Source organism: Phoca vitulina, unplaced genomic scaffold (assembly GCF_004348235.1).
Source record: "Phoca vitulina isolate PV1807 unplaced genomic scaffold, GSC_HSeal_1.0 scaffold3, whole genome shotgun sequence".
Taxonomy (NCBI): domain Eukaryota; kingdom Metazoa; phylum Chordata; class Mammalia; order Carnivora; family Phocidae; genus Phoca; species Phoca vitulina.
Window position 1 is genome coordinate 478,216 of NW_022589706.1, and position 22,151 is coordinate 500,366.

Below are 22,151 nucleotides of genomic sequence, written 5' to 3' on the forward strand. Positions count from 1 at the left end.
ACTGGGAAGCCTGAGTGTAATCGACTCCCGTGTGTGTGTGTGTGTGTGTGTGTGCGTGCCAGCATGTTTGTGCATTTCTCCCGTGTTTTATGGCGTAATTGTCTGGTGTGCTGGTACGAACCTGTGTGTGCCTGGGGAGTGTGTACGTGTGCGCACGCGAGTGTGTGTGCATACTCCAGGCTGCCCCTCGCTCTCCTCGCGCTCTGCGCTCGGCCTGGGGGCGGGGAGTGGGGGTGTGGCGAGGGCACTGCGGTTCGTCTGCCCGCCCCCGGCGCTGCGGCTCGGGCACGTCACCGTCCCTCCCCGCCCCCGCCGCGGTCCCCGCCCCCTCGGTCCTTTGTAGCCGGCCGCTGCGCTCGCCGACAGCCGCCCGGAGGCCCCGCCCCGGCCCCGCCCCGGCCCCGCCCCGCCGCGCGCCCCGCCCCTCCCCGGGCCGCAGTCGCTCCTGGGCCGCCGCGGGCCCGCAGCGAGCGCGGAGCGCGGAGCGCGGCGCACGGCGGTGGCCAGGGCCGCGAGCGGGCGGGAGCGCGGGTGGGCTGCCGGCCTTGGACCGGCATGGCGGACCGGCGGCGCGCGTGGAACACGGAGGACGACCTGCCCGTGTACCTGGCGCGGCCGGGTAGCGCGGCGCAGACGCCGCGCCAGAAGTACGGCGGCATGTTCGCCGCGGTGGAGGGCGCTTACGAGAACAAGACCATCGACTTCGACGCGTACAGCGTGGGCCGCCGCGGCTCGGCGCGCACGCCTCGCAGTGCTGGCCGGCCCGACGCCGTCGGCCTGCCGGGGCCCGGCGGTAGCGAGGACACGGCCAGCGACGTGAGTGAGCTCTCGGGCTCGGCGGTCAGCTCGCCGGGCGAGCGCGAGGAGCGACCACCCGCGCTGCGCATCCGTTGCCCTGCGCCCCGTGACCTGCCACTCGGCCGGGACAATGGCCAGGTACCCTCGGGACGCGCGCGGACCGGACGGGGGGCGGGGCCCTCGGGGCAGCTGGGCGTGGAGCCGCCTGAGCGGAGTGCCTGGGCCGCTGCCACCGGGCTTGAGAGGGCCACGGAAGCCCCCCTCCCCCACTCCGTCACACTGGAGGGTCGGAGAGGTGGTACGATTTGGTCGGGGTTGGCCAGCCCAGCCCGTGAGACTCCAAAGGGTCCTTCGAAATCCAGCCCCCCGCTCCTCTTCTGCAGGAAGGGAGAGCAAGGCTCTGAGAAGGAAAGTAAGTTGGCTACAGCCGCCACATGGACCCTTAAAACGCGAGGGGACCTCTGGGGTGAAGTTAATCCAAGGATCCCCATTCCCTGCCTTATGGGAAAAGAAGGGGAGCTCTTTTCCGCATTCGTGCATTCATTTATTCACTCACTCACTAGTGATTATGAAGCACCTACTGTGTTCCAGACTCTGGAAAAGGTTCAGTGAAACGCCTGTGGTCACACAGGTTAATGCTGAAAGGAACCTTTCGTGTGTGCTCCCTCTATGCTTGGGGGAAAGATCTGGTTAACGATTTAGATGAGTCGGGCAGCTAGCACTAGAAACTGCTACCCCCAAGCACCGACATCTTCAGGGGATGCTCCTGAGTCCCACAGCACGATGCCACTGTACTCTCTTCACAGAGCAAGTTGGAGATTTGAACCCCGGTCTCTAGCTTCCTAGACTTGAGGTTTTTACCCTCCTAAAGTGAAGGAGCATTAGGGAGAGGGAATGCCAGGCCCTGGGCCCTATGGCTCTTCTCCCTTAAGCTAGCGGTTGCCAGGGAATTGGAGGAAGATGGATGGGTAGAAAGCACAGCTTTGGGATGTATGTGTGAGGGTCGGGACCAGATGCCAGGACAACGGAAGTTGGAACACCCAAGGGCCAGCGGGCTGTCAGCTTAGCCCAGAACTCGAAGTCTGAGCACTGCTCAGGTCCCAGACCCGCGGTAGGCGCTGGGGTCCCAGCTCAGCACGCTGGCCCCACCCCAGGCCAGGGTGGGTGCCAGATTCATTGTGAGAATTAAATCAGCTAATGCTGGTAAGCAGTGAGCATTCAATAAATGTTCGTTGTTGAATTTTACTATCATTTTTTATTAGCCCTTCTCCCCTTAAATACTGTGAGAGGCATAAAGTGAGCGGAAGGAAGCCGAGCTCGATTCAGACAGAAATCTGGGAGGGCTTCCTGGAGGAGTGGGGGCTGCGCCAGCCTGCGGCTGCAAGGACGCAGTACCGGGTCTCCTGCGGCTCCCATTCTCTCGCTCTCCGCGTCCTGTCCCTTTGCTCGAGAACTCTCCATGGTCCTGAATTCGGCGCCCTGAAGAGGGGAGGTCTACAATGATGGGGTGGGGGCAAGGGAGGGAGATATCGAGAGAGTCATCTCCTTTCCTCTACCCCTTCTTATTCTGCCCTGACCACCTCCTTCCCTGGTGGCAGACCTTGTTTGGGATCCAGACTTCTGAGCCAGAGCGGGAGGCTTCAGAGCTGCGGATCCTGAAGTCAGGGTCTGTACCGGGAAACCCTGGTTTCCAACCAAGGCACTTCGTCCTCTTGAACCTCAGCTTCTCCACCTGTGAAATGGGGATGGCGTTTTTCTCCCAGCCACCCACAAGGCGTGGTGGAGTATCAGGGAGGCGAGAGCGCTTTGTGCACGTCCGGAAGCTGTCTGCAAGTGCGTCCGTGGTCAGTGTCACCAGCGCCAGCATCGGCCCCAGGCTCTGCCTGGGCCGGCTCCGCAGCCGCGCCTAGGCATTTGGGGATGGTGGTCGCTTCACCTCTTCCACTCCTCTCTCTCCCCCTCTGGCCCTCTCTTCCGTTTCTCCATGGCTCCTCGGGGACTGGACAAAAGGCGGCGCCCTCAGGCGCGCCTAGGGCTCCAGAAGTCCTCGAGGTTTGGGACTGCGGAGCCCAGGGGCTCACGGTCTCCCGAAGGGAAGCGTTTTACTTTCTGCAGACCAAGCGGCCACGGGACTCGGGTTCTGGGGCGGGCTTCGCGGCTCCAGTGCTTTGCAGAGGGTACAGGGGCCCGAGGTCCTCCCCCCGCCCAGAAAGCTCTCTCCTGGGGAGGGAGGAGGAGTTTCTGCGGCGCAGGCGCAGCGTTTGCTGAGGCCCGAGGCCCAGCGACTGCGGCGCTTTGTACCCGGGAAGTCTGCTTGGGAGCAGCGATCTGTTTGGCCAATCGCGAACCGGTGCCCCTCCCCCCGATACACACGTGGTCTTGTCCCCAGCTCGGGAGCTTCCCTGTCCAGACTGACCCCTGGGGACGTCCTGGTGCGTGGAACCTAGGACTTAACAACGCTGAGGAAGGCAATGTAGGCAACATGGGAACGGAGGCCTGCAAATTCTGGTCATCAACAAGGATTTAAGACCCAGCTCAGAGTCCAGAGGACAGACTGAAAGAATGAGTGGAGAATGAGCTCTAGATAAGGTGTGCGGGAACCTGGCTTCCAGAAACTGTGATGCTCAGTAGCTAATGTACTTTGCACCTGAGATACCATTTTATTTCTGTAAGCCCCAACTTTCCACCTGTAAAATGGGAAAATGATGGCCTAGTGTTCCTGGAATACTAAGTTGCTTCTCTTTTGTGAATCTACAACCCCACATCTGTTTCAAGGCCAAGGTATCTCTGGCCTCCTGTCCTGGTGTGGGTGACTGGCCTCTAGGTGGCTGTGGAGGGAAGAGCTTCAGGCCTCAGCCTGTGTAGTGGGGTGCTTTACCACCCCTAGCACACCCTCCCTCTGGGTGGCAACTTGAAAGTAAAGAAGATGGGTCTTTTAAAAGATACTGCTAGTTTGTATTTTGCAGGCAAAAAGTGAATGGCAGAGGTTAACATTTTATTCTGTCTGGAGATTTGGGGCACCTGTCTGGGGTTGTGGGGGCTTGCTAGGACTCCCCTTCCCCCCTTCCCTCTTTTCTCCTTTCCTGTCAAGAGGTTTATCAAGCTATGCCCTGGCTTCCTGCCCACCTCTCCCCAGAGCAGCATCTGGGTCAGGGGTGCTGAGGCCATGGTACACTATACATTGGGAGGCAGGACATCCTATTCTTCTCTTGCCCCCCAGCCTCTCCTGGGGTCTATGGGGACCTTAGCACCAGTGGTCTGGCCCTCCAAACAATCACTGGTAAGCAAGACTGTGGGGGTGACCTGGTGGCTCCAGGGCCAGGCTGCTGTGTGATGAGAAGCTGCTGCAGGGGGTAGAGCAGGTCAGCCACTAATTAGGTTAGGGCCTTGTCTCTCTCATCCCTGCTGCACTCCCTTGGCCTGGCAGTAAGGCTCCTGCTGAGCCCTCGGGGAGGCTGATTCAATGATGGGAGTTGGGAGCGTGGCAGGAACGGCTTTATGGAGAGGCCCTTGACGATGAGTCTGGGAGATGGGTAACCTTTTGTCTGGGGTTAGATATTAAGGAAGAGGGTACAGCTTGAATAAAGGCTTGGAGTCCCTGGAGATGGAAAAGCGCTTGATCTATTCAGGGAGTGTGCAGAGCGGATGGACAAACAGACGAACGGAGGCTGCATGCAGCAAGAGAGGCAGGAGAGGGCTGGGGCAGTCGTTGGGCCGGGTCCGGAGGGCCGCCGAACGCTCAAGCAGCTCCGGCGGGTCCTCGGCGCCCGCCCCACGCTCCCTCCCCCGCGCAGCTGTTCCGGGGAGGCCCGCAGATGCTGGGCCTTGCCCGCGCAGTCCAAGGCCGTCTCTGGCATTTAAAAGCACCCTGAAAACCAGACCCTCCCAATCGGGAGAGCGAGGCCGGGGCGCAGCCGAGGGCGTGTGCGCGGGGCGGGGGTCGGCAGGGCTGGGCGGTTCGGGGGGCGGGGGGGGGGGGGGGGGGGGGGGATCGGAAGGGAAGAGCTTCCTGGTTCGAGTCGACAGGGGCGAATCGGGCTCGGCTCCGCGCCGCCGGGAGGAGCTGTCTGTCTGTAGCCCCCTCCTCCCGCCCTCGCCTCTCCCTCCTCCTCCCGCCCTCCTCACCGAGCCGGGCGGTGCTGGCAGCCGGAGCGGCGGCGGCGGGCGGGCGGGCGGAGCAGCCGGGGCAGCGGGCGCGTGGGCAGCCGCGGGCGCCGAGCTCCCGTCCCTCTCTTCTGCCCTCCCGGGCCTTAGTCACCGCGCCCGCGGGGAGCGGGACCGGTTGAGAGCCGGGCCGAGCGAAAGACAGCCCCCACAGGTCCGCCGGCCGGGCCGAGGGCGCCAGCGGGGCCATGTCGTACCAGGGCAAGAAGAGCATTCCGCACATCACGGTAAGCCGGACCCCCGCCCCCGCCCCGCCGTTCTTTGTGGGGTGGGGGTGGTCGCCGCCAGGGTCGGGATCCGCGGGGGGGCGGCAGGGGCGGCCCCCGAGGCTTCCTGCGTGGCGGCGGGTGGGGCGGGGCTGATCTCAGCACTGCAGCCCCCTCCCCCCAGCCTCTGGGGACAATGGTGGTGGTGGTGGTGGGGAGCCCCGCATGGCTAGGCGGGGCTGGAGCCTCGGGTCCCTCTCCCCGCGGGCTTGCCGGCCCCCACCCCCCACCCCACGGGAAGTGCCGGAGGATGGCGTGGACAGGGAGGATGCGGAGCTGAACAAAAGAGGGAGGGGCGCGGGGGGCCGAACCCCTCCCTCCAGCCCTGGAGCGGGGATGGGGCGGGGAGTGCCGAGCGTCCTGCGCCTGGCCTCCGCACCGTCGGGCTCTTGGACCTCGCCGCCGAGTTCCTTCCCAGCCGGAGGAAGGAAAAATACCGTCCTCCGCCTCCCACTCCCCGCCCCTACTGATGGAGTGGAAGCCTGGACCTAGAGGCAGCGCCATGATGGAGCGCCCCTCCCATTCCTCACCGCAGCTAAAAATAAACCTAATGGGGCCGCACTGGCAACTGTGGTTCCGGAAGGGTTAACGCTGGGGGGTAGAAGGGTGGTGGGCGCTGAGCCGTCCGCTGTCTCTGGGTGTGGCCGGAAACAAAGGATCCCTGCTTTGTCTTGGGTGGGGAGCTGAGGGCCGAGGGCGCAGCTCTGGGGAGACCTGGCCTCCACCCCATTCCCTCCCTGGTACCGGAGTCCAGCCAAACCAGTCCTGAAGGATGTGGCTCACAGGCGCTGAGGAAGCCTGTGGGCCTTTGGTGGCGGGTGCTGGAGTAGCCAGGTGCTGGGAGGTGGCGTTCTGGGTGTGATAGAATCTTCCAGCATGGTACCTGAGGTTTGAGGACAGGACACCCAGCATACTCATTTATCCAGAATCCTGGCTCTGGGAGCCCCAGGGCACCTGCAGGAGGAGGGCAGCCTCGGGGAGGAGGGAGCTGACATTTCCCATTAGCCTGCCCAGTTTAGGGCAGATACTCTTTTGAGTCTTCTCAGTAAATCCTAAACCTCCCAGAGGCTGGAGCACTGGCTGGGGCACAAGTGAGAGGCCGGTTGGGACAGAGCCCCCTCAGCCCCCCACCCCTGCGCCTCCTCTCCAACTGTGGGCTGAGTCTTCCCTTGGAAAACTCCTCCTGGGCCCAGCTTCAAGTCTCTCCAGCAGACCTTTGGTGACTTCCTGCCTAGAGGTGTGATCCCTGAGGGTAGAGACCATCTCTCTCCCATCCATAATTCCTGCCTTCTGAGATAGGAAGGTGTGACTGGCCAGTCCTACAATCAACGGAAGAGGTGTGGTAGGGGTGTGGTTGCCCCAGGCAAGGCAGTGCGGGGAGGAAAGGGGGGGTGTTGTTTGATTAATTCCCTGCCTTGGGACTCTCTAACCCTGGACCCTCAGGGGAACCAGGGCAAGTGATGGGAGTAGGGGTGATGCAGTGACTGCTGAGTCTGGAGCCTTGGGTCCCACTGTGGCTGTGGCCCATGGCAGGTCTGTCCCCCTCTCAGGACCCTGGTTTCCAGGAAGGCAGTTTTGCCCCATGGTCTTTGAGGCAGGTACGCAGGTGCGTAAGAACAGTACCCCAGGCTTGAGCAGCTGCCCTGCCCCCCTCTGTGACCCTCAGGGAGTGGGGATGGCTGCCCAGGCTTTTGTACCAGACAGATCTGGGAGCTCAGCCTCGCTCTGCCACCTCTCAGCGTCTGCGCTTTGATATCCCACATGGACCCACACTGGCCACTTCCCAGGATCAGTGTGCATCCAAGAGGACTCTGGCAAAGCACTTAGTATGTGTTAGACGCGTAATAAGGGCAGTGGAACTGCTGGCTGATGCTGCTTTCATCTTTGTGCGAAGGCAGTAGTCAACCTGTGTGTCAAAGAGAACCAAATGGCGTGGTTCTAGCAGCTTCGATAGCATGGGTGCGTGCGGAGGAGACGCTGAAAAGTATACTTAGTTCCTGGGAAGGAGGCTCTTGATGAGCATTTATTTGTGTTTCATTTGGTCCACATAAGCCCCCTTCACCCAGAAAGACTCGTGGTTTAAACAAACAGCAAACCAGAGAGGATGGACTTGGATGGAGCCCCTTTGTAGGACCCTCAGCTTCCTGAGGATCTTTTGCTGATAATGTACACGTTGTGACAGGAACCAGAATGCCATTAGAAGTGTGGTTTTCCAAATGCGGCACCCTTAGTTTGCGCAGCAGGTAAGTTAATAATGAGCACTGTGCTGGGTGCTAGGGACAGTAGGCTTGAGATGGGTTTGCACATGCCTTCCCAGAGTTTGGCAAAGACCAACATTTCTGCCTGAAATTGCATCCAAGAGTGGGGGGTGTCCTAAAGGGACACACAGGAGGCTGGTGGAAACCATAGCAGGGACACCCACCCTAGTCCTGGGAGGAGGGCAGGGAGGAGGGGGGGTTCCTAGGTGAGTGGAGGAAGGCCCAGAGGCAAATGAGTGTGGCATGCGGGAGAAAATGAAGGGAAGTCAGCATTGTGTGAACCTCTGCTTTCCAGTGTAGCTGCTGTGTACAGGGAGAGCAAATGCTGGATGTTTTTGGTGGCCATGGTGTGTGTGGCCCGTGGAGGGACCTGGCGGTTGAAAAGGACCAAGATACAACTCTCAGCTCATCCCCAAGATCCCACCTGTTCCATGTTGGGTCACTCTCTGCCCACTGTGAGCCTCAGCGTTGTCATCTGAGCAATCAGGATAAGGTCCCACTTTAGCCAGAGCATCCAGAGATAGGGGAGAGGGTACTTGAGCAGAGGAGAAGGAGGGACATCCCAGGTGGGGCATGGCCGAGTTAAGAAAATGTTCTACCCATGTTGATTGTGATCGGGCATCTTTCCTTTTATTTCCCACCTCAGCCTTTTCCTGAGATCATAGAGTACCCGACAGAGAGGAGGGAAACTGCAGAAACACTTAGCTTCAGCCCCTAAAGATTGTTTAAAATATTTACAAAGCTCTCTTTCATGTGTGGCTTTTTAAAAAATTAATGGCACAGCCAGGGATTAACTTAGCTGAGGCTGTTTCTGGAGCCCACTGCAGTGGTTAAGTGTTAGAACATCCTGGGCGTGGCTCTGAGCAAACAAAGGCACATGGCTTCCTGGCCCTGCAGAAGCTCTAGGCTCCCAGCAGAGCCAGCGAAGGGGGCTCGGTCATGGGAGGAGACCAGAGTGTCCACCGCAATGGTGAAGAATTATTATTATTAAAAGGAGGACTTCCTGAGGACTGATCATTTGTGGGTTTGCAGGCTGTTAGAGCATTCAGCATGACCTCCGTGATTTCTTACTGGGTTTTCACAGCAGTCCTATGAGGAAGGCAGGCCAGCGATATCATCCCTGCATCCCAAAGAGTAAGCGCAGGTTCACAGAGACTTGGTGGCACGTAAAAATTCTTGCAGTGGCCTGTGGAGGAAGAAAGAGCCAGATGCAAGCAGAGGGGCTAGAAGGGCTGGTCTGCCTGCTATGAAAATCACTATCTGATTGAAATCTGTGTGTGTCTGTGTGCGTGCATGAGTTCCGTCAAACGGTGAAGATGGGCAGGGAAGAAAGAGATCAGTAAGTGGAACTCACGTCAGACTCTAGTTAGTTACTCTAATGTGCAAATATGCAAAACACGTGAGGCCTGTTATACTTCTTCTTGAGGATGCCATTCAGTTCAGATACTCAGTTTATTTGCCCCCCCCCTTTTTTTAACACAAAGGATTTGAGATGCCCCCAGGGATTTGTCATGCATATAGTGAGGTCTTGGAATACCAGGGCCGAAGATCGAGGAAGAGCTGGGAACAGAACTGCCAGTGTTTCAGGCCACTGGACGTGTGCAGCTGGACATCTATCTGATACCCGATTCGGAGCTTCTGTCGTCCAGGGCAGAGAAGCAGACACCCTCAGTTAACGTCAAGTGCGTGACCAGAGAGGGGAAAGTGGGCCATATTCTTAGGGGAAAAATTACTTTGTTTAAATTACATTCTTGAAAAGCGTTTCAGAGAGGGTAACAATGATATCGTTAGGACTTCCTCTGTAACCTAGCCGGGCCAACCTGGCCCTGCGTGTCTGTTTCTCATGATGAACTTGGCCATGACTGAATCCATGGAACGCACTTGATAGGACATATGTGAATGTGCCTGGCACATTTCGGTGGCTGACAGATGATCGTTCCCTTCTCCAGACTCAGGCTCTCTCTTGGAGGAAACGAAAACCCAGAATGGCAGGTGAGCGGGCAAGTGTTCACTGCGTGTCTGTTCTGTTCCTGGGACTGTGCAGGTGTGATGGGCAGCTAAAAATAACATCTCCTGATCCATGACCCTAACCGGCTTACCACCTAAGTGACAACGTGCACACACAAGCAGTTAAGGATGACAGAGCACAGGTGTTAGAGGGGCTTGGGGAGGGGAGGACTCAGTGTTGGGGGAAGCTATAGGAGGTGGCTTCCTGGGACGTGGGGGGCAGCACGAGCTAGATGGTGAGGGATTTGATTGGTGGACACAAGGGACGAGCATGCAAGGCAGGTGGACCAGCCTGTAGAAGACTTGGGCTGGAGAATGAATGTGGTCAGAAGAGAGTGAGGCGTTAGACGCAGATGGATCGGGGGGGGGGGGCAGCATGAGGAAGGAGAAATAAGCGTGAAGGGGTGTGGGTATGGGGGGATTCTATAACACTTCGGAGGTCACGTAGAATGTACCCAATGTGATGGAAATAGCATATAGGTTCTAAGTCTGGCTCAAATGCAGGTGGGATATTTGATCTCAGGCAAGTCACTTCCTTTCCCTGGGCTTCAGATTCCTTTTCTTTTCTTTTTTTTTCTTTTCTGTTCTTTTTTTTTTTTCTTTTTTTTTTTCTTTTTTTCCTTTCCTTTTCTTTCTTTTTCTTTCAAGACTTTATATATTTATTTGAGAGAGAGAGAGAGCAGGGGGAGGAGCAGGGATAAAAGGACAAGCCCACTGGACTGAGTGTGGAGCCCGAAGCAGGGCTCGATCCCATGACCGTGAGATCATGACCTGAGCTGAAACTGAGAGTTGGACGCTTAACTGACTGAGCCACCCAGGCACCCAGAGATTCCTTTTCTTTATAGAGTTTCAAGTTTAGGACACTCTGACTTTATTCTGTGGGTAACAGGAAGCCACTGGCGGTTCGTGAACTGGGAAGCTGGTATGATAAAGGCAGCATGGAAGAGTGTGGATTCTGAAACCAGACAATTTGGGTTTGGAGTCTAACTGTTCCACTGACTTCACTGTGTAGTTCAGGCAAGTGTCTTATTCTGTCTATGCACCAGTTTTCTCATTTGTGAAATGGGGATAATAATACTCCATAGGATTTTTCCTGAGAATAAGATGACTTACTGTGTGTCAGATGCCTAGACTAGTACCTGCTCGTGGTGTATCCTCTGTAGGTTAGTTGCTATTATTCTTATTGTGGGAAGGTGTATTAGCCAGCTGTGTTCTGTAGCAAACAGCCACCATATCTGGCTTTCAACAACATACATTTAATTCTTGTTGATGCTATATGAGGGCCTTGGATTGGCTATAGCTTTGCCCCTGGATGCTGGTGAACAACGGGTCTGTTCCTTGTATCTCCTCACTTTGAGACTCAGGCTGGAGGAGCCGAGGAGGGAGACACAAGAGACTGGTAGCAACCTGACATGCCTTTAAGAACTTGAGCTCAGTTACAGCTCACAGTCATGTGGTCACAGCAAGTCACATGATCAGACCTAAGTCAATGGAGAGAAGCCCCATGATAAACTTCCTTAAGGAGATATGGGGATTAGGGCGCCTGGGTGGCTCAGATGGTTGAACGTCTGCCTTCCGCTCAGGTCATGATCTAGGGTCCTGGGATTGAGTCCTGAGTCGGGCTCCCTGCTCGGTGGGGAGCCTGCTTCTCCCTCTCCCTCTGCTGTTCCCCCTGCTTGTGCTCTCTCAGTCAAATAAATAAAAAAATCTTAAAAAAAAAGAGATATGAGGATTAAGTGTGAAAGTTATGAAAAAAAAAAGAAAAGGAAAGTTATGGCACATAAGAGATGCTAATAAACACCTGTTAGAGCTAATGATGAGATGGTCCGGAAGTATAAGGGGTGAGTTTGAAAGAAAAGGCCTGCACTGGTTCTTAGGTTGAATTAAGTTGGGAATGAGCACTAAGCTGAGGGGTCTCAGTGGGCAATTGGAAATCCAGATTGGTACGGGGTGGGGGGTGAGAGCCAAGGGCCAGATATGGAGATTAGGAACCCATTACAAGAAGCACTAGTGGAAGATAGGAAATATGAGCTATTCTAGCAACTAGTGGTTCTCAGCCCATGTGCTGTGAGCAGAATGGTGTATTAAAAAAATCCTCTGCAGATGTGCTGCTAAATTTTGATCAGCATGTAAAATTTATATTTTTGCAACCAAGTCTACAAATTGTGCTAGTAACATGTATCAGGTGGAGCAGGGAGGTGTTGTTGAATGAGTCCAATTTTTTTTGTGAATCAAAGGAAGTTCCTGCCCTGGAAAGAAAGCCTCAAGAGGATTTTGCCCTTGAGCGTACAAAAGGACAGAGTCCAGGCCGTGGACAGTGCCCTGGTGCTGAAGCATAAGGACGTGAGCTCTTCAAGGCCCCGAGACAGGCAGTCACACCGTAGTAGGGATGGCATGCTAATGAATGCTGACGGACTTGGTGTTGTGTAGGTCTTTAATTACTTTAAGAACGCTGCCATTTTTTATACTGTTTGGACATGTGTTCTGAACACAGATTGAGATTCGTTGCCCTGGAGGGATGCAGAGATGAAATCCTAACTTTGCTCTGAGAAAAGATCACTCTGAATTGGGGTTGGTGGCTTGGGAGAAGGAGTGGGATCTAGGGTATTTTCATAGAGATGCTGGTCTAGAAAACAAAAGCAAGCACTCCTTCCTTGGGCCTGTGCCCCAGGCACCTGGAACATTCTCCCTGACCAGGCTTACCCTCTCCAGCCCTTTGCCCTTGTATAAGCTGTGTCCATTCTCCGTGGAGGATCCTTCCCCCGGGGGCTGGGAACTGTGAGTGCTCCCACGTCAGTAACTTTGGTTTGTCCACTCGATTGAACACTGGAGGGCGGAGACAGCCTCTCATTCTCTTTGGCATCTCTCAGGTGTGCTCTTGCAGGCTGGTGACTCACAGAGAGACTTCATACTGCGTGCGTGGATGAATGAAACCCGGTTGCAAATGGTGTTGCTTTGCTGAGTGAGGTTTCAGCCACTTCTGCACTTGACTTTCCTTAACAAATATCCTATTTGTGGATTTAGTATTTAGGTGGTTACCATCCAGAAGAAGATGAGGGTGGCTTGAAGGGTTTTTGGAGCTCAAAGAAGGGCCTCCCAAGAGGTACTTTGGCAGTAGGGAGAGGACAGAGCTGATCTATTAATGGGCTTCATTGCATTTCCCACTGAAAAGCAAGATTTTGCAATAAGGGTCTTCTGTATCAGCTGGAGCATCCTAGCACACACATCCCCTAGGCCTTGACTGAATGATGAATGACCTCAGTGGCTCAATGGGTCTGATGCAGAATTGCATAGAGCAAATGGGTAGCTGTTTTGGATTTTATACCTGTCCCCAGATTATGCTACCCTGTATTTTGTCCCATACTCATAGACCCTTAGGGCTGAAGTCCTAATAATATCTCAGCAAATATTTGATTTATACAACCTTAAAGTTAAAAGGAACCTTTTAAGTTATATGAAATTTTCAGTGTTTGTGTAGTTATGAAGGCAGGAAGTGGTGTCTGTTGCTTCTCCCTGTCTCTCCTCTAGTGCAGGAATTCCAAATACCCTCCCTTTGCATACCTCTAGTGACAGGGAGATCACCACTTTACTCAGCAGCCTGCTTTACTCTTGGGCAGCTCCGTTGGAAAGCTCACGTGTGTGTGGACTGAGGGTCTGCCTCTTGCCCTACTTTCGCCCCCAGATTTTCACAGGTCTCCTTTTCTTCCACACTGGCATTCCTGGAGGCTCTGGAAGGCATTTCTCAGGCATTTCTCCTTACCCAGGACCCTCTCTTTTCCAAAATGGCCCCAGTGCTCTCTTCCTCATGGAGCACACTTTCCAGGTACAATGTTAGAATTTTTCATTCCTTTTTTTCCTTCATTTTCTTCTTTTCTCTTTTGCTATCCTTTATTTCTGGGCATGCAGAACACAATAGATTCAAAATAAAACTTTAATCATTGGGCACTTTTCAAACTGGCTTAAAAACTTTCTAGGTCACAGACACCTTTGAGAAGGTGATAAGAGCAATGGAAACTTTTTCCTGCTTCCTCAATGCGTGGACGTAGGACATTTGGCATAAAATATTGGACTACATAGACCAGTACTTAGCGTATGCAGGGTACAAAGTGCTTTTACACATTATTTTTAGGAATCCTGTGAGTTGATTAGTTAAACTTTGATTAGTTCCATTTACCGATGAGGAGACTGAAGCACGCAGAGGTTAAGTATCTTGTCCCAGGTCACCCATCTAATTCCCAGCTGCTTGGGAATAAGCTGTAGTCTCTGGCGTGAAGGATCTCCCAGCCTCGTGGGAGAAACAGACAGACGAAGATGAGCTGGAAGATGAAGCATCTTGAAGCAATACTAACCATGAGGTGTGCGCCTCGAGCTGTGGGAAGTGCAAGGGATGACCACATGTTCCTGGGGTCAGGACACGGTGGCTCACAGGGTGAGTTGGAAATCAGTGGGTAGAGCAGGTTTGGCAGGAAGGCCATAGGAAGGCATGGGGGTGTGAAGTTGCAATTTAGGAGCCAGTGTGTGGGGAGTGGCGGAATGTGGGGACACAAGGCTGGGGGAGGGGTGGGGTCAGGCCAGAAATTACCCAGGAGGGCGTACTTTGTCCTGTGCATGAGGGCAAGTTAGCTGATGAAGGGTTTAAAGGAGAGGTGTGACATGGTTGCATTTGTGTTTCGGAAAGGTCACTGGCTGTCATGTGGAGGGGACAAGACAGGCAGCAGGGAGACAGGTGGTGAAGGCTGACCTGGGACAGGGGCAGTGGGAGGTGGGAATCAGCAGGTGCATGCAAGGACTTTCTGGACCAGATGCCACAAGATGGAGGAAAGACTTGGGTCTGAAGTGAGAGTTTAGAGAGAAGTCGAAGATGGAACCGGAGCATCTCAATGAGATCTAACTCCCCATGTTGCAAAGGTTAAAACAACAACAACAACAACAACAAAAAACAGGCACAGATCTAAGCGCTTGTCCACGTGTTTAATTCATTTGTCTTCAAAAGAGTTCTCTGCATTACAGGTGGGAAACTGACACAGGCAGAGGAGGACTTGCCTGGGGCACAGGCTTAGTAAGGGTGCGCCCGATCAGAGCTCAGGAAGTCTGCTTGGCACCCAGAGACTTAACCAGCAGGCCACTCCGCCTCTTTGTCAAAGAGATACTGGGTGTGGAAGCATCTGGCTCATAGGGAGGCATTGCCAGTGTTTATTGGGCGAATAGGTCTCTGCATTTAATATCTCCCCGCCAGGGAGCTCTTAGCAACTTTCGGAGCCCTTTAATCTGCCTTACTCCCTTCTGGCCACAATGGCAGCAACCCTATCAGGAGGGCAGGGGAATGCATGGCATCGGGATTGTGCTTGGTAAATAGTTGAATGGGTATATATGGTCGGTTCTTGCTTGTCCCCATTTTGCAGAGGACGAAACTGAGGCTCAGACATGTTAGCCATGTATCGTGAGGAGAACGCAGGATAACCACCCTGGGGGCAATGGGGCTGTCCTTTTGTAGGTATCAGGTGGAACTAGGTTCAAATCTGGCAGCACCCACTCCTGGCTGTGTGACCTTGAGAAATTACTTCACTTCTCTGAGCTTCCTCACTTGTAGCCATCATACCCACCTCTTGTTTATTTTTATTTTATTTATTTACTTTTTTTCTTTTTTTGAGGGAGAGTGTGAGCAAGGGGAGGGGCAGAGGGAGAAACAGAATCTTAAGCAGGCTCCACGCCCAGCGTGGATCCTGTCCTGGGGTTCCATCTCACGACCCTGAGATCATGACCTGAGCCGAAATCAAGAGTCAGACAACTGACTGAGCCACTCAGGCACCCCTATCATACCCACTTCTTCAGGTAACTTAATTAAAAATGAAAACCCATGTAATGCAGAACTGACGCTTAGTGTGCGCTCAAGAATGTGATTTCCTTAAAGGTAAAGGATTTCTGTCTACATTGCTTTGTATGAGGTCAAAAGCAGAGACAAGGCAACACAGAAATGGGTCTCAACTTAGACACAGATGTAGCTAGCGCCCTCCTCCGGAGGCCCTGCCCGCTCTTGGGGTCATCTAACAGGTGGGTTATTTTAAAACCAGATATTCCCTCCATGAGGGAGTATTTCCTGACTGTCTGCTGGTCTCATGGGACCTGAGATCTCGCTGTTAAAACTGCAGTTGTCATGGAAATGGGCCCGAGTTTCCAGAGAAGGCCTGCAATCCATGGGGACCACCGCCATTTCTGCTTCATGAAGGAGGAAAATGCCATTGTGCTCTCTCCCCATGCAAGCGGAAAACAAATGTGTGTTAATTAGATTTGGTCTCAGGCCTGTTGCCACTTCCAGGGCTGCCTTCCTGGACAGGTGGCAAAGGGCTGCTGGCTGACAGGCTGTCCCCTGAGATAAATCAAAGACAAATGGGCTGGTTTTCTGGGAATAAGTAGGATGTGCAGATGCACCGTATGGCAGCCCTTGCTGCTGCAGGAAGGTGGAATGGGAGATCTCTAAGGGCGGGGGCTCTGGTTAGTAAAGGTAGGAACTGAGTCATGGAATTATGAAATATTTGAGCTAGAAAGTCCCTCAAATGGCTCTCAGCACAGTCTTGGTGGTGTATCAGTTCACTTTGATACAATAATGCCCCATCACAAACAACCTTTTAATTCTGACTTACAACCCCAAACAAATATTTACTGCTTATAGGTCTGTGGGTGGCAGAGGCGTTGCAGGGCTCAGCTAGATTTGTCTTCAGGCTTCTGTTTGTGTCATACATTCTCCTCATATCCCCTCCTTCTGGGACTCAGAATGAAGGAGGCTCCTTCTTTGGGTCATGTTGTTTTCACGGCATAGGGTGGACTGTCAAGATTGAGCCGAATCCCACCTGCCTCTTAAAGTTTGTGCTCAGACTGGCGCACTCACATCCACTCTCATTCTGTTGGTCAAAGCAAGTCACATGACTGTACCCACAGCTGGTGGGGCAGAAGAGCACTGCACCTACATTGGAGCACGGCGAGGGTAGGGGAGCAGAATGAATTGCAAAACAAATAGCACAACCCACCAGAGGGTCCGTATCGAGATCATCTGGAGGTGTTTTTTAGTGACATAAATTCTTGGCCGGTAAACTACATCTGGTAGGTGAAAATCTTGACAGAAGCACCTGGATTGGAATTTTTAGCAGGTAATCCCAATGGATTTTGGGGATCATCTAGGCTCAGGTGCCATGTTATAAGTTGTAGATGCATGAATGAGGTGCGCCTACTGTCCTGTTGAATGTTTGGGTTGTAAACATAAGCCTCAACATTAGTGGCTCATAGAGTCTGAAGGACTGGTTACTTTTAAAACTCACCTTAACATTTCTTTTGTCTTAAGAGAATGAAGTTCAATGCATGGTCAAACACATTTCTATCAAAACAGGGCTTCCCGGATCTTTTTGAGACTCATTTCCGTGCCAGCTCTTTGGAGGAAGGGATTCTTCATCTTCCCAAGGAGTGACTGGTTATTTCATTACTCTGATTTAGACTATTAGTGAAGCATTGTGTATTAGTGAAGGATTGTAGGAGAGGGGACATGGGGCCACATGCCCTCTCCCCAACTTCTTGGGGTGGGAGAATTAAAAGTATTGAAAGGGTGGTACTAAGCCCTAGTGCTAATGTAACCAGTTACATACATTGTGAAACATAGGTAATGGTTGTTTTTGTTCTCTGGGAATATAAAGATTACAAAATAACAGCCAGGAAAGAAGAGCAGTGAAGAACTACAAGGTTGGACGAGGGAGAGGCAACTTCAGCATCCTAGGGTTTGGAGAAACCTTGCTGTCCTAATGCTCAATGAGGTTTCAGGACCACGGACAGCACACAGCTTCCACTTTCCATTCCTTATTTACTGCGTTGGAACTTTGAGAACACTGTGTCTATGTATATACTATTTATTTTGTTGGAAGGCTCCACTTCTCCCCCTTTTTTGGTGTCTTTGAACTTCTCATATTTTAGAACCCAGTTTAAATGTCCCCTCCTTGATGACATAGTCACTGTCTTTCCCTGTCTCTGTAATAACAGCTTTGGTTTTCTGCTATTTTCCAGATACCCAAGGTTGCTAAACTAGTGATTTTGGGGTAAGTGTTTATTTGATTAGCACAGCACCTCTCTTTTCTTCCAGGGCTCCCTAGACCTTAATGGATTTTCCATCCCTCTGACTTTGCGGTGGAGATGACAGATTTTATTCCTACCAAGGATGTGGGAGAACAGAATGCAGAGAGGCTTAATGCTTTGCTCAGGGATAGACAATGATGCAGAAATTTCACTGTGACCCAGACCTCCCCTCCTAGCTGAGGCTGACTGTTGACTTTGCTGCTGTATGGGTAAGGATGTCTGAAGCTTTAAGGGCTAATTTTTGTAAGCAGCACTCTACATAGTACTTAGTGTTTGTGAAGAGAATGAAGGCGTCCTGCCAACATCAGCTCTCTCCCAGCTGGGGCTGGGTGGGAGATGATAGCGGGTTTGCAGACAAGCCCTTCCCTTCCCTGGGCTTCTCCTCTGACTCACAGGACCTTTGGCAGAGATGTGATTACTGCCCGGAACCAAGGTTTAGGTGGGCCCCTCCTGAGGGGCTCCTTCAGCATCATCCGTGTTGTGCAGGCTTTGCATTAAACCATCTTCTCTTCCCAGGCAGCAGGCTTAGGCTTTCAGGGAATTTTAAAGGCAGAAAAAGAGATTTCTGATGTTTTCATCTGCTCTTTTCTCCTGTTCTGTTTCTTGCGCCACCCTCGCTTCCTCCCTCCCTTTCTTCCCTCTTGTTCATTTCCCTCCCTCTCCATCTCCCACTCCTCTCCTTCTCCCTCCCTCCCTCTTTTCAAACCTTCTCTTCTTCTTCCTCCCTTTCTCTTTCCTCCTGTCTGTCACCACCTCTCCTGCTGCTCAGCAAACATTTGCTAAACACCCCTGGCTGGTCCCTGGGGATCCAGAGATGAATCACCCCAGGAACTGCTAGCCATGAAGGAATGTCCGGTCCTGTAGGAGATGGGCACGTGAACAGTGGACCTTGACGTGGGCTCAGTGTTGTGGCAGAGGGGTGTGCAAGGGGCAGTGGGACCTGGGCGCACCCCACAGTCTCTGCTGGGGGGAGTCAGTTACTACCAGAAAGATCTACTCCCCCCCACTGTGGAATTACTACCGTATAGAGAGTTTGGTATTCTGCTTTTTCACCTAACATTTTATTGTCTAGCACTTTTGTCTGTCCTTAAAAATTCCTAGGAAATATTTTAGTAGATGAATGATACCCATTAGTGGTATGGTTATAGGATTGTAATTAATTCTGGATCACACCTTTGTGCATAATTCTTTGGCCCTGTTTGGGGATATTTTCCTGAGGACAGATTCCCAGGAGCATGGCATCCCATGCTAAATTTTTAGATCAAAGTTCATGAACAATTTTAAGGCCCTCGATATATTTTGCAAAATTGCCCAGTGCTTGATCTTATTGAGAAACCCCAACTTTGAGGAAAATATAAAGATTATCGGTTTCCCTTCTTATACATCTGCCCAGTATTTCTGTGATGTCTTGGCTCAGAAGCTTTTGTATGTTTGAGTTCTTACTTGATGAAAGCCCTTTCATTATCATGTGACCAGCCTGGACTCCCTTCTACACATGGTGTTAGAGTCCCCATGGGCTGGCACCTGCAGACCTCTCCAGATCCCCACTCAAAGGTCATACTTCAGCCAGATAAAATCACATACAGATTCCCAAGCACACCAGGCTCCTTCTTCCTCTGTGCCTGTCCCCACGTCATACCCCTTCCTGCAGTCTCTTTTCACCTTTGCCATGTGGCTAATTCCTACTCATTCTTCCATCTCAGATAAGCATCCCTCCTGCCCCGAAGAGCTGGAAGGGGTGGTGGGGCTCTGTGCTCCTCCCCATCTCTGCTCTCCTCTCTACCCCAGCCTTTCCCAGTCTCCCCACTGGCCTGAGAACTCCTTAAAGGCAAGCACTATTTCTTTTAGCTGCACACACTGCTTCCTTAAATAGTTATTGAATGTAGTTCCTGCTATAGAAGATGGCAAAGAATGAACAATGCATAATTCTACTGAGTATTTACATGGGCCAGGCCTGTGCTAAGTGCTTTGTGTATCTACCTCATGGACTTCACCAACAGTCTTATGAGGCAGGGACGGTGCCCATTTGCCGATGGGGAAACTAAGTCTAGAAGACGTTAATTCACATGGATAATAAGTGGGCAGAGATTGGAACTTGTATCTGACTCTGGACATTCTGTTCCTCCATAACACTGATCCAAGGACATGAGCCATGCTGAGCATAATTCACTTTAGGTCACTGCTGTCACCGTGGAATGAATGGCAGTCTCTGGCATACCCTGCTGTTAGACTTTTGTTGAATTTTTGATTAAATATTTCATTTTCTTCCAAGTATTTAAACACTGGTTGTTATACAGAGCTTGTCATTTTTCATATATGCTATTTGTGAGAGGCAGGGTATCATTAATTTTCTTTTAAATGTGTGATTTTACTTTGTTAAATTCTTAAAAATTATGTACCATCAAATTCACTCTTCTTGGTGTGAGATCTTACACTCAGATTTCCTGTGTGAAGAAAGGGAGCCCTAGAATGCTGGGTCCTTGGGTCACAGACCTCTTGTCCTTTCTAAATTGTGTTTGATTATGGGTGTCATGGATTCTAGAGTGTGAAAATGTTTTCAGATATGACAGAAGGGTGTTTGATGGAACCAGTGCTAGGCAGGAAGTTAGGGAACGTTGGGTCTACCCTAGACCCCTATTAGTTGTGTGAACATGGGAGGCCACCCCATCTTGAAGCCCCGTTTCCATCTGAGGTCAAATCAGACCTAACATTCCATAAGAACCACTCAGCGCCAACAGGCTTGGAAAGCCTAACTCTCGTAAAGCACAATTCTTAAGGTATTGTCTGGGGAAAGTATCTTTGTCAAATTTTCCATACCACAAAGGGATCTATGTTTGGAAAAGATGTAAATTCAGCTCTCCTCTTGCATTTTCACATTACACATCAACAAAGTAAAGGATCTGGGTATTCCTGTTTTATAGAGATAATCTTTGTTTCTGCTAAATCCAGAATTTTCTAAATTCACTACACCTGGGAATCCCCTTTGGGGATAGCATCCACTTAAACCCCTCTGTGCTAGAGTTCCAAAGAACATGATTCTGAAAATGCCAATTAAAAGGCAAAGGCACTGCTAGTGTTAAGGAAAAAAAGGAGGAAGTCACATCAACTCTTGCCTCATTGTGGACATGCTGGTTTAAAAAGACACTTGCCCCTGAGAACACCGGAAGGGACCCCTTGCAATAGCTACACACACGGTCTGTCAGTAGTTGAGGAGAAGGTGGATTTGAACACAAGCTGCACCCATCTGATTCTAGGAAGAGCAGGGTGGGGCTGATCTTTGGTGCACAGTGCTTTAAATACCACCTTTCAGGCTGAGCCTGTAAAGCCCTCTATTAAATGTGACAGGGCAGACGGCTGCCCGCGGGGGGCCAGGTTCTGGAAGCCGTGCACCAGCTGCTGCTGATGATTCACATTTCCCTGCTTTCTAGTGCCCGGGAAAACCTGCATACCAGCTTGTCTCTGCTTCTGGATATGTAGAGCCCGCATCTCCTCTTTCCCTTGGTCCTGGAGTATCCTCCCTGGGAATGTGCAAATTGTGGCTGGCTTCTATCTTAGGGCTAAGAGACAGCGTGTAGGGACTGGTGAGCTTGAAGCCAGAGACCCTCCTGCTGGGGAGCAGGATATGCTAGTTCATACTTCTCTTCCTTGTCTTATGGCTCATAGTTTCTTGTCTCATGGTTGTGATACCTTTGCTCTCCATCTTAAACTATTCAGCCTTCAAGAATCACTTCAGGGACCCATCCATCTGTCCATCCCTCCATCCATCTGTCCATCCATCCATCCATCCATCCATCCATCTATCTATCCATCCATCCAACCATCTGTCCATCTATCCATCCATCCATCCATCCATCCATTTGTCCATCCATCCATCCGTCCATCCATCCATCTGTCCAGCCAGCCAGCCAGTCAGCCAGCCAACCAACCAGGCTGTGTCCGAGTATCAGAGATGCAGAGTGAAAATAGATGAAATCTTTACCCCCATGAAGCTAATGGTCTTGTAAGGACAGCTGCAGGGCACCATTGCAGTTGGCACCAGTATCCACATCAGCGTGTATGCAGGAGTCCCCCATGAGTGTGTCTGACACTGTCAGTGGGGAAGCACCACAGCTCTGATGTCCGTGAGCAAGTCACCTTTTAGACAAACAATGTGAATATATAGTGTGTGGGATGTACTGTAGTTGGTACTATGAAACAGAGTGGGCAGAGGTATGGGGTTTGCTGGTAGGGCAGAGGCGTCCAGTGTTCCAGACAAGGCAGCCATTGGGGAGGGGGGCTCTCAGGTAAGAGAAATTGAACAGACACCTGAAGCAAGTGAGAGCGTGAATGTTGCCTGGGTAGTGGGATTCCAAATTACATCGGGTCTCACTGACTTGGCTTTCACTCTAAAGGAAATACAGGGCTGTTGCATGACGCCACTAGAGGGTCCTGAGTGGCAGGCTGCATGCCCTGTTTCTGCTCAGCGAACCTTCCCTGATTCTTGAGTGTGGGTTGACCCTTCTTCTCTGGACTTGTACAGTATTCTGTCTTCCTCTCATGACTG

At 52.1% G+C, this 22,151-nt stretch overlaps 1 protein-coding gene across 2 annotated transcripts in view; it reads left to right on the plus strand.

Moving 5' to 3' along the window:
- The first annotated feature begins 486 nt into the window (after nucleotides 1–486).
- CRMP1 (collapsin response mediator protein 1) overlaps nucleotides 487–22,151 on the plus strand; it is a 69,213-nt gene continuing 47,548 nt past the window's right edge. Inside the window, exon 1 of one of the 2 annotated variants that reach the window (XM_032399746.1) lies at nucleotides 487–936. In XM_032399746.1, the coding sequence (XP_032255637.1) occupies nucleotides 556–936 (381 nt within the window). In that variant the 5' untranslated portion in view covers nucleotides 487–555. Of the gene's footprint in view, nucleotides 937–4,946; nucleotides 5,190–22,151 lie in introns of those variants that run through there. The other variant, XM_032399751.1, reaches the window with a different exon arrangement.